Source organism: Jaculus jaculus, chromosome X (assembly GCF_020740685.1).
Source record: "Jaculus jaculus isolate mJacJac1 chromosome X, mJacJac1.mat.Y.cur, whole genome shotgun sequence".
Lineage (NCBI taxonomy): Eukaryota > Metazoa > Chordata > Mammalia > Rodentia > Dipodidae > Jaculus > Jaculus jaculus.
This window is the reverse complement of record NC_059125.1, coordinates 81,379,373-81,391,711: the sequence shown is the minus strand read 5'-3', so window position 1 is coordinate 81,391,711 and position 12,339 is coordinate 81,379,373. Positions and strand designations below refer to the sequence as shown.

General features: G+C 46.1%; 1 protein-coding gene across 1 annotated transcript; it reads right to left on the bottom strand.

Annotated features, from left to right (window-relative positions):
• Positions 1–7,259: 7,259 nt before the first annotated feature.
• LOC123456544 lies at positions 7,260–8,975 on the bottom strand. The gene is given in 3 exon segments (XM_045139898.1): positions 7,260–7,310; positions 7,573–8,657; positions 8,660–8,975. Coding segments are annotated over 3 exon segments (1,452 nt in total).
• Positions 8,976–12,339: the final 3,364 nt, after the last annotated feature.

The window sequence follows — 12,339 nt, the reverse complement described above, 5'->3', positions numbered from 1 at the left end:
AGTGACCACCAAAGAGAACTAAACATGTATTCCAAGGCAAGGAACTTTATTTCCAGCTTAAGCTAGGACTCTTGACTTCATCAAGGCAGTGGATCCACATAAGAGCCCTGAGTAGCAGGACGGCAGAGTTTTTGTAGGGACTTGAACAAAGAAGTAGGGGGCGGTTACATGATTGGTTGGTTTAAATAGTAACTTTACTTGTATTCTTTTTGACTGGCTGGTGCAGAGAGGCAGAAGGGGCAAGTCTTGGGCAAGTCTTAGGCATGCCTGGACATGTCTACGGGCTGAGTCAGGTCCTCTGCCTAAGCGGGACTTTGAAACTTAGGCCTAGCCTGGGTAGAACCTTACTGAAGCCTGTCATGGCTCCAGTCTTGTTTCCCGGTCTTTCAGTGTGAGCAGAAATTTTGCATAACAGTTTTTAAGGGTATATTCCTCTCTGCACCAGGAATAAGAGGAAATCTAAATAAGTGGAATCTCTTAATCAACAGGCATAAACTTAAACCAATATAATAAACCTTACCATTTTTGAATATGTGAAATCCCAACTTTATTTCTTTTTTTATTAAGAGAAGAACTTTAATATATGAACATATTGCAAAATGGTCATATTCCCATCTTACTTTCTCTATCCTCTGCCACTATTCCACTGAGAACTCTCCTTAGTGAGGCTACCTGGAGTCACTATGGGGTCATGAATGCACCAGCCTATGAGAAAGACAATGCCTCACAAAACACCTTCCCATCCTGTTGCACTTAGATTCTTTCTTCAATGTTTCTTGATCCTTGGAGGGTGTGTTGGAAATCTCCTTTAATGTTAAGAGCTCTAAGAAGCCTTAGATTTTCTTCTGATGAGATTTTAGTCTCTGTGGTGTCTACTTTCATCTGCCTCAGGCTAGCAGTGACAGCAACACTCATATTTAATCTGCTACTTCCTGTGCAATGTTTCTTGAGTCCTGGAAGATGTGATAGCAATGATTCATCTTGTGGTAGGCTGTGAGTTTTCTTGTCATACAGATGGGTTTCAGTTCTCCCTGGAATTTGCTATCATTTGTAAAAATCAAATTCTCTAGCTAAGAGTGAGAGCATCATGGATAAAAATGGATAAACATAGACATTTAAAAAATACGTTCATGGCCATAACCTCTCCTTTTAGCCAAAGAGTAGTGGAAGCTTCCTTCTAGGATGTATGACCTTGCAAAACATAGGCTTCTGACTTGATTTTCAGTGCCTAGTATGTGTAAGATTCCCGGGGGGCGGGGGGAATCTTCCATGGTGGGAGACCCACACCCAAGAACCAAGACCGAGCCACTGGATGCAAAGGCAAGAGGCAGCTTTATTGTTCACGCAGGCGCCTGCGGGCACTCCAGTCCTTCGAGAGACTGAGCGTACCAGGCAAGGGGAAGGGTCTCTTTTTATAGGGTTAGGGAGAGCAAAAGCAGGTTTACAGAAGCAGAAGCATGGTTACAGTCCCAGCACTGGTTACTTATTAATAGACTTGGGGTCGGTGGGGATACAGCAGGGTTCCAGGGACTGAGGAGGGGATTTTTTTTTGTTTTGTTTTCTTCTCGTAAACATCCTGTCAGGGTTATCTATAGTACATTAGGTGGGGTCAATGGTCATTCTATGGTCACAAGATTGTTTGCCTGTCTGCATCTGGGGGCTGTTTTTGGCTCCTGGTATTTTTCCATAAGGTTTTACATTCCCCCATTTCTCTTGGGACTGAGTAAAATCTTTTACTTACAACTCGGTGTCATTTTGGCGTAATGTTTGATACTGATATTGATTAGTAAGGACCAAGGTTTGGATGACTGAGAGTCTGTCCCACATAAACTGCACTAGTCTGTTGAAAATGCATGGACCAAAGGTTATTAAGAGTGCAAGAATGAGTAGGGGACCTAGGAGGGTGGATAAAAGAGTGGTGAAGCAGGAGGATTTTTGAAACCATCCCTCAAACCAGCCCTGTTGTGACTCTAGTTGTCTTTTTCTTTGGGCCAGTCTTTCTCTAAGTATTTCCATAGATTTTCGGACCACCCCCGTCTGGTCAGCATAAAAACAACATTCTTCTTTTAGGGCCGCACAGAGACCTCCCTCCTTTAAAAGCAATAGGTCTAGGCCTCTTCTATTTTGCAAGACTACCTCCAATAAGGAGGTGAGGGACTTTTCTAATGCCGTGATGGATTTTTCTATGGCCTGTAGGTCAGTGGTTATTGCCTCTTGTAAGACTTTGGTTTGTTCGGCCTGAACTAAGGCTGCCATTCCAGTTCCTATTCCTGTTATTATTCCTCCTGCCCCGAGCAGTAGGGCTATGGTCAGGGATATGGGTTCCCGCTTAGGTCTTCCTTCAAAAAGCTGAAAAATGGTTTCTGATTTGTGATAGATTACGCGCGGCCATAGTTGGACAAGGACACAAAAATCTGAGGTTTCATTTAAGACAAGGGCTGAAACACATGGAGTTATCCCAGTGTTGCAAGCCCAGTAGGTACCACTGGGTGCCTCTAGGTAATAAGACCCAGTGGAGATGGGGGTGGTATCATTACATAGGTCCCGATGGGATTCAGGAATAGCTCCAATGCAGGAGCCTTGTCCAGTTACTTCAGCAAGGGTTAGTCTGTGTGATAAGGATGTTAGGCATCTGGGAGCGAGGGAAGTAGAGTTGGAAAAGTCTCCAGAGAGAGCTATACCTTCATAATAAGGGGGGTTGGAGGTTAAACAGAGCCAACAGTCGGCATAGTCACTGTCTGAGGCATTTAAGGAGGAGTAAGCTCCTTTTATCAGGTTGAACAGACAGTCACCCATCCCTTGGTGTAGGGATGAGGGCCTAGGGGGGCGCAGTAGCAGGAGGGGATGAGGCAATTACGATGTTAGTGGGCTTTGGAATATTGACTAATGGTGAATGGGGCCGGGGAATAGGATTTGGTCTGGTAATACGGGGTTAGGGCCTATAGGGCGGGTTAAAGTGGAAAGTTGAAGTTTAATTGTGAACAGGAAACCAGGATCTGGATCATCTGCATAAAGACGGACTCCCCATGTATGGCCTGTGAGCCATGTCCTATCTGCCTTGCCGGGAGAGGTGAAAGTAATGTTTAGAAGCATCTTGTTACCCTGATTTAGGCGAGTTACAGTAATAAAATCCCAGGAGGATTTGGGTTGCCAGTATACATTTCCAGTGGTTTCACATCCCCACTTTTTACAATAATAGTCCAATCTAGTCCCACAGTCTGATGCCTGGGCATGTTGGGGGCAAACATATAGAGTGGAGTTTAACAACTGCTTGGCAGGTTTTGAGTAACATCCTGGGCTAACAGGAGGGTTGTGTCTCCTCCAATGGGCCCTTTTTAGTCTCTTCAAAAGGTTTTCTATGGGCGGTCAAGGCACACAGATTGGGGGTTAAGGAGGGCCACCATGTCCATAATGGGGCAGGGGAGGTAGTAGACCAAATAACTTGTCTTTCCTCAGAAATGACTAGCCAGGTCAAGGATAAGGGAAGGTGAGGACTAGCAGAGACGTTACTCACAAAACTGAAAGTTAAGAAGAGGCATGTTAAGATCGAGAGAGTCTTATCTTTAGGGGATTTGGAGTGTGATGTACTTTCCATGATGCGGGGTTTGGTGGTGTGCTGTCTGGGTATTCTGTCAGGGCAGCTTTGATGTGGGAGGCGTGGATCCAAGTGGCGATTCCGTCTACCTTTAAGGCCGTGGGAGTTGTCAGGAGCACGGTGTAAGGTCCTTTCCAGCGAGGTTCCAGATTCTTGGTCTGATGTCGACGGACCCAAACCGAGTCCCCTATCTGGAATGAATGGGGGATTAGTGGTTTATTAGTCGCCTCTTTATAGGAAGCTGCTAGAGGTTTCCAAACTTCCTGGTGTACCAACTGTAGGGCCTTCAAGTGAGCCTGTAAGGTGGGGGTTTCAGTAAAATTAGAAATTTCTGTAAGCATGAAAGTGACAGCTGGCGGGGGACTGCCATAGAGGATTTCAAAGGGGGTTAGGCCATGAGGGCCTGGGGTGTTCCGGGCCTTGTAGAGGGCCAGGGGTAGGAGTTGTACCCAATCTTTTGAGCTAGTTGCAAACGTTAATTTAGATAAAGCCTCTTTAATTGTTCTATTCATCCTTTCTACCTGACCTGACCTTTGGGGTCTGTATGCACAATGTAACTTCCAATTGATCCCCAGTGCCTTGGCCACTGACTGACTTACCTGGGAGACAAAGGCAGGACCATTATCTGACCCGAGTGCCTGTGGCATTCCATACCGAGGAAAGATATCATCTAGTAATTTCTTGGTTACCATCCTGGCGGTTTCATGCTTGGTGGGAAATGCTTCTACCCATCCTGAAAAAGTGTCTACAAAAACTAGGAGATATTTGTAACCATACATACCCAGTTTTGCCTCAGTGAAGTCGAGCTCCCAGCAAGCCCCGGGTTGGTGTCCCCTCAGGCGGGACCCAAGGGCCATCTGGGCTCGTCCAGCATTTACCTGAGCACATACTTTGCAAGTGTTTGTAATTTCTTTTAGGGTTGAACCTTTGTTTAGAAAAAGATGTCCTGTTTCCTTTTGTTCTAGTAGAGTATTCATCTTCTGAGTGCTCATGTGGGTTAGCCTGTGAAGTTGCTTAATGAGGAGGGCTGTAATCTTTTGAGGTACAGTAGTCTTTTCTAGGTAAGTCCATTTGTCATGGGCAGCATCATATGATGCCCCCAGTTTTTGAATTAAGTCCAAGTCCTCATTCGTGTATTCCCATCCCGGAGTTGGAGATGCTGTTTTCGGAGTCCCCTCCTCAGTGGCCATCAAAATCAAGAGTTGGGGTCCCAGAGCTGCCTCACGGGCGGCTTTATCAGAGAACCTGTTCCCTATGGCCTCGGGGCTATTTCCTTTCTGGTGGCCTGGACAGTGTATAATGCTGAGCTTCTGGGGTAAGTACAGAGCCTTGAGGAGGGGCAATATCTCAGTATTATTTTTGATTTCTTTTCCCTCTAAAGTCAGCAGGCCCCTTCTTTTGTAAATTTTCCCTTGTATGTGGGTGGTGGCGAATGCATACTGGCTATCAGTGTACACATTGAGTCTTTTACCTTTAGCCTGCTGGAGGGCTTGTGTCAAGGCAATGAGTTCCGCTTTTTGTGCCGAGGTCCCTCCAGACAGGGCGCTAGCCCAGACTACTTGGTCTCTGGTGGTCACTGTGGCCCCGGCCCGCCTCTCACCATTCAGTAGGAAGCTGCTACCATCCGTGTACCAGGTGAAATCTGCATCCTGTAGCAACTGCTCAGTGAGATCCTTCCTGGTTCCGTGTGCCTCTGCAAGAATCTGCTGGCAATTATGAGTCTCTGGCCCCTCAGGGAGGGGCAACAGGGTGGCCGGGTTTAGGGCCACTATTGGACCAAATTGCACACGGTCTTTGTCAAGAAGCAAGGATTGGTAATGAGTCATACGTGTATTAGACAGCCAGCGATCTGGGGGCTGTCTCACGATAGACTCAATGGCATGTGGTGTTAGCACAGTCAGAGGTTGCCCCAGGGTTAGTTTACTTGCATCCTTGGTTAAGACTGCAACTGCAGCGATCATCCTTAGGTATGGTGGCCACCCTGAGGCCACTGGGTCTAACTTTTTTGAGAGATATGCAACCGGGCGCCTCCATGGTCCAAGCCTCTGAGTTAGCACCCCCTTCGCAAACCCCTGTCTTTCATCTATGAATAGCTCGAAGGGCTTGGTGATGTCAGGCAAGCCCAAAACCAGAGCAGAGAGGAGAGAGTGTTTAATTTTGTCAAAAGCCTCTTGCTGTGGCTTAGTCCAATTGAAAGGGGTTCCTTGTTTAGTCAAGGGGTAAAGGGGGGCTTCCATTTCAGCAAACCCTGGTATCCATAGGAGACAGAACCCAGCGGTCCCCAAGTTGTGTATGGTTCTGACGGACAGGAATGTGAGCTACTGTGTCTATGTGGGCCGGTGTTAACCAGCGTTGGCCATTTCTTTCTTTCTTTTTTTTTTAAACTTTTTATTTATTTATTTGAGAGTGATAGACACAGAGAGAAAGACAGATAGAAGGAGAGAGAGAATGGGCGTGCCAGGGCTTCCAGCCTCTGCAAACGAACTCCATACGTGTGCGCCCCCTGGTGCATCTGGCTAACGTGGGACCTGGGGAACCAAGCCTCGAACCGGGGTCCTTAGGCTTCACAGGCAAGTGCTTAACCGCTAAACCATCTCTCCAGCCTGGCCATTTCTTAATTTGTACCCCAAGTAGGTGACCTCTTGTTGACAGATTTGGGCCTTCTTAGCAGAATCTCTATAGCCCAAGCGTCCCAGAGTCTCAAGCAGGGCCCCAGTACCTGTATGACAGTCCTGATGTGAGGAGGCCACGAGCAGGAGGTCATCCACATATTGGAGCAGAATTAAAGATGGATGCGGGACTTGAAAGTCAGCCAGGTCCTGGTGTAAGGCTTCATCAAAGAGGGTGGAACTGTTTTTAACTCCCTGGGGAAGTCTTGTGCATGTTAATTGCCCTGAGATTCCACAGTCAGGGTCCTTCCCTTCGAATACAAACAGTGGCTGACTCTGGGGAGCCAGTCTCAGGCAGAAAAAGGCATCCTTTAAATCCAAGATTGAATACCACTGATGAGAGGGAGGTAAAGAACTCAGCAGGTTATTAGGATTATGCAAAGTGGGGTGGATATCTTCCACCCTTTTGTTAACTTCCCTAAGGTCTTGGACAGGGCGATAGTCCCCAGTACCAGGCTTCTTGACAGGTAATAGTGGAGTATTCCATGGGGATCTACAGGTGGTCAGAATTCCCTGGTCCAAGAGCCTTCTTATGTGAGGCCTAATTCCCAGGTAGGCCTCATTAGACATTGGATATTGTTTAACTGATATTGGGGATGTCAATGTCCTTAAGGTTATAATAAGGGGGGCCTGTTGTCTGGCCAATCCCATCCCTCCAGTTTCTGCCCAGGCCAGCAGGTAGGCTTTTAGCCAATAATCTATATCTTAAGTTTCATTTGGGGAGTTGTCATGGAGCCGATATTCATCTTCCAGATTAAGAGTCAATACATGTAGGGGAACTCCCTTAGGACCAGATACTTTGGCCCCAGTTCCTTCAAAATGAATTTGGGCTTTTAATTTTGTTAAAAGATCCCTCCCTAACAATGGGTAGGGGCAATCTGGTATGTGTAGAAAAGAATGTGTGACGTTACTGGTGGCTAAATGTACCTTCCGTTCAGTGGTCCAGTGGTATTGTTTTCCTCCTGTGGCACCTTGTACCCAGGCAGTCCGGTCACTCAGGGGTCCAGGGCATTGGGTGAGGACCGAATGCTGGGAGCAGGTGTCCACTAGGAAAGTGACAGGGTGCCCCCCGACAGTAAGAGTTAACCTAGGCTCGGGGGGGGGGGGCTCCTGGCCCTGACTGCCCTAGTCTTCATCTAGGGCAAACAGGTTGGATTTCGGGGTGGAATCCGTTGGTTTCCTGGGTCTTTTAGGGCAGTCCTTTACTCAGTGTCCTTTTTCTTTGCAGTATGCACATTGGTCCCGGTCCACTCTGGGTCTGGGTCTCCCTTGGTTTCCCAACCTATTAGTCCTATCATTGTTCTGTACTACAGTGGCCAAGAGGCGGCTCAATTCTCTGCTTCTCTTGCATTCCCTAGCATTTTCCCTTTCTTCTGCTTCTTTTCTAAGCTTGTCTTCTCTATCCTCTGCCTCCCTGCATAGGCGGTCCTCTCTCTCTTCTGCTGTCTCCTGTTTATTAAAAATCCTCTCTGCTTCCTTTAATAAATCCTGGAGAGTCTGTCCCTGTAAATTGTCTAATCTCTGGAGCTTATTTCTAATATCTGGGGCAGACTGCCAAATAAAAGTCATGGATACATTTACCCCCTGATCTGGATCTTCCGGATCATAGGGGGTGTACATGCGATAGGCTTCTTTAATTCTCTCTAGAAAGGCAGCAGGAGACTCATCTGGTTTTTGCAAAACTTGCTTTACCTTGGCCAAATTAGTAGGGTGGCGCCCAGTGCCACGGAGGCCCGCTATGAGCAACTGGTGATAAAGGCGTAGGTGCCCCCTACCGTCTGCTGAGGCGTGATCCCATTTAGGGCAAGTCAAAGGGAATGCGTCATTGATCTCATCTAGTATCTGGGTAGGTCTCCCATCATCGCCCGGTACATTCTTTCGGGCTTCCAGGAAGACCCTCTGCTTTTCTTCTGACATGAGAAGAGCCTGTAGGAGCTGTTGGCAGTCATCCCAAGTGGGTTGATGGGTGACTAAAATAGACTCAATCAGGTTAGTTAATGCAGTAGGGTCCTTAGAGAAAGGCGGGTTGTGGGTCTGCCAATTATATAAATCTGAAGCAGAGAAAGGCCAGTATTGAATCTGGTCCCCTGGCCCTTGCCTCAAGGGAAAGGCTTGTGAAGTCTCCCCCTGTGGTGGCTGCTCTCGGTGGCTCCATAGGTGTCCAGCCACTGGGGAAGGGAGTGCAAAGGGGGGCGAAGTGGCGGTTGGCTTAAGGGGGGCACTCTGCACCTGCGCGGGTGCCTGGGTTTGGGATCCATAGGGAGGGGGTCCTTCTGAGAGGAGATCTATAAGGGGGGTATTGGGGTCCGGGGGAAGTACCGGTTTCAGGGGCTGCTTCTTGGTATCAACCGGACAACAAGAGGAGGAAGTAGGGGCAGGGAGAGGCAGTGGCAGGGCAGGTTGGGAGGGATAAAAGGGGAGAACCATAGCGGCGGGTCAACCGCTAGACTCTCCCAGGTGACTATGTAGGGGACTTGGTCTGGTTGTCCATGTGGACCATGATCGAACACCTTTGCTTTCACCTGTAAAATAGTAGAGAGGTTAAAGGTCCCATCCCTTGGCCAGCCCACATTAAAGTTGGGCCATTCCGCGGAACAGAAAGTTTGCCATTTTCCCTTCTTGACATCCACTGAGTGGTTTGAAGCGATGCTTTGAACTTCTGTCCAATGATCCAAGCTTAAACTTAAGGGAGTTACAACTATCTGACCCATCTTGTCAGGAGACAATATTATACACAGACAAAGGACTGACACCACAAAGAGACAGCTGGCACAAGGACGCGTAGCGCGGCTTCGGTAACAAACCGAAAATGCAGAAAATGCAGACTCAGACGGGGGGACAGTTCGCCCACCCAACAGACTGACGTATCCTTCGGATACTTGTGGAGCCCCGAAAAATCGGGCTTCTGATATCCCTGGGGCGTCCTCCAGGGTGGCAGGGGAGAAGTCCGAGCCCGTCAGCTCCTTCTCAGGCAGCCCAGATATGGAACAACATCGGATCTGAGTCGATTTTCTGACGCGGAGCGGACAGGCAAAAACGAAACCAGACGTAGACAGACAGAATGGTGCACCAAATCAATCGCTTACCTTCTGGTGGGCAGTAGTTGGGTTGGGCAGGGGTCTCTCTATCCTGGATGAGCCCCCAGTTGTAAGATTCCCCGGGGGGAGTCTTTCGTGGTGGGAGACCCACACCCAAGAACCAAGACCGAGCCACTGGATGCAAAGGCAAGAGGCAGCTTTATTGTTCATGCAGGCGCCTGCGGGCACTCCAGTCCTTCGAGAGACTGAGCGTGCCAGGCAAAGGGAAGGGTCTCTTTTTATAGGGTTAGGGAGAGCAGAAGCAGGTTTACAGAAGCAGAAGCATGGTTACAGTCCCAGCACTGGTTACTTATTAATAGACTTGGGGTCGGTGGGGATACAGCCCGGTTCCGGGGACTGAGGCGGGGATTTTTTGTTTGTTTGTTTTCTTCTCGGAAGCATCCTGTCAGGGTTATCTATAGTACATTAGGCAGGGTCAATGGTCATGCTATGGTCACAAGATTGTTTGCCTGTCTGCATCTGGGGCTGTTTTTGGTTCCTGGTATTTTTCCATAGGGTTTTACAGTATGTATTCCCTCCCAATTAATGGGCATCATTTCCAAACAGAGAGCAGTTGATTATCCCCATAACCTGTGTGCACTTATTGCAGAGGTGTGTAGATTATTGCCTTGTTGATTGATTTTGTAGTTTTCAGGATCCATTGTTTGTTTACATAGCCAATGACCTTTATCCCCCAGAAGCACACAAAAAACTTACCAACATTATGAATGCTAGCCTGCAGGGAGCTGGTTTCCATTTTGGTTCCAGAATGTTCTCTTAATCTTCTATGACTAGAGCCTGTGGTGTCTTCATTGATAATCCATCCGATTTCTTTAAGAGAACAATGTTTGTTTGTTTAATCTTGATAATTAAAAATGTCTCTTGAGACTTTCTTTTTCATTTCTCTGTGTTGTATCTCATATACAGAGGACAGATACTTATTTACCTTTTGTCTGACTTTCTTTTGTAAGTCAGTCTCATGCTTCTAGGTGTCTTACCTAGGAACACATGAAAGATGGAGTAGAGTATTACCTTTCCTCCTTTAGATGTCTAAATTAGAATCTATTATCATTAGTTTTATTATTTTTACTACTTTTTAGGTCAACTTGGAATTACTACCATGTGGACAAAGCTTTCAAAACTCATGACTTTATGGGGAGGGACATCTGAGTCAAAGCACCACATTCCATCACTTGTCCACATAAAGTTGTGACCATCTCATGGTGAAAATACATCCAGGCCAATTTTTTAAAAATATTTTTTCTTTATTTATTTGAGAATGACAGACAAAGAGAGAAAGAGGCAGAGGGTGGGAGAGAGAGAGAGAGAATGGGCAAGCCAGGGTTTCCAGCCACTGCAAACAAACTCCAGACATGTGCGCCCCCTTGTGCATCTGGCTAATGTGGGTCCTGGGGAATCGAGCCTTGAACCGGGGTCCTTAGGCTTCATAGACAAGCGCTTAACCGGTACACCATCTCTCCAGCCCAACCCAGGCCAATTTTAAAAGTGCTCATATATTTTTTTAATCCCAACACTGTTTAAAAGTTCAAAGTCTCATCTGAAATAGTGTCTTAACTGTGAGCTTGTTCAATCAAAACACAAATTAGATACATACAATGTATTAGAGCAAACATTCCCACTGCAAAAGAAGGCATTGCCAGGAAAGTTTGAACCAATGCTGTTGTTTGTTCTGCTTTCATTTTAAAAAATCTTTGTAGGGCTGGAGTGATGGCTTAGTGGTTAATGCTTGTCTTTGAAGCCTAAGGACCCGGATTCAAGGTTTGATTCCCCAGGACCCACGTTAGCCAGATGCACAAGTGGGTGCACGCATCTGGAGTTTGTTTGCAGTGGCTGGAGGCCTTGGTGTGCCCATTCTCTCTCTCTCTCTCTCCCTCTCTCTCTCTCTCTCTCTCTCTCTCTCTCTCTCTCTCTCTCTGTGTGTGTGTGTCTCTCTCTCTGCCTCTTTCTCTCTCTGTCTGTCACTCTGAAATAAGTAAATAAAAATAAACAAAAATTTAAATATATATATATTAAAAAACCTTTGTGGGGCTGGGAGTTGGCTCCATAGATAAAGCCTTCCCCATTGAAACTGAAGTACCTGAATTTAGTTTCAAGACCCATGAGAACAGCTAGAATACACCTCTTCCACAATGGTTCCTGATCGTTGGTGGATGTCTCAGATATTTCATTTAATGCTGAGCATTTATCTTCTACTTCTTCTCAACTCTTTGATGAAATTGTGGCTCACCAGTAGTCACTGCCATCTGCAAGAAAAAGAAAAAAAAGCTTCTATGATCAAAAGTGAGAGCAACAATAACCTATGGACATAAACATGAATGTCTAGGGGGCAATTTGGTGGACACAGAATATCCATTTAGCTACATAACAGTAGAGCCAGAGGATGGAGAGGAATACTTTGGAACATTGTACTCTGGACACGTGGTGGCCTTGCATTTATGACCTCACTGTAGCTGTAATTACCTGCACAATTTGGGTCTGTAACATATCATCATGGATGATAAATAAAGGAAAAACAGAATTCAGAATAGTAGAGATACTGGTTGGAGGGAAGAAGAGGTTCAGTGGAAGGGGTATGGGGAGTAGGGCAACAGAGAATGTACAAAACACTTTTTGTACATATATAAAATTTTTAGGTGAAATATTTTTCCCATTTTCTAAAGCATACTGTCATATTCCAGGGCCTGAGGGATTCTTAGTTGAATGGTGATAATTTTTATTTCATGCTACGCTCCATCATAAAAATGTATTTTACATCATTAAAACTTTTCTCCTATTTATGCTTAATGCAAATGAATTTTAATTTGAAAATTGTCAGATGTTCCATTTTGAAATTAATGAATTGGAAGTTGTCCTATAATTTATTATACATCTATAAAAGTTATGGTTAGCTCCACTTTTATATAAATAACATGATTTAAAACTTGAGACTTGACACTGGAATAGTTTTTTTTTTTTTTGAAACAAAATCTTCCTGTGT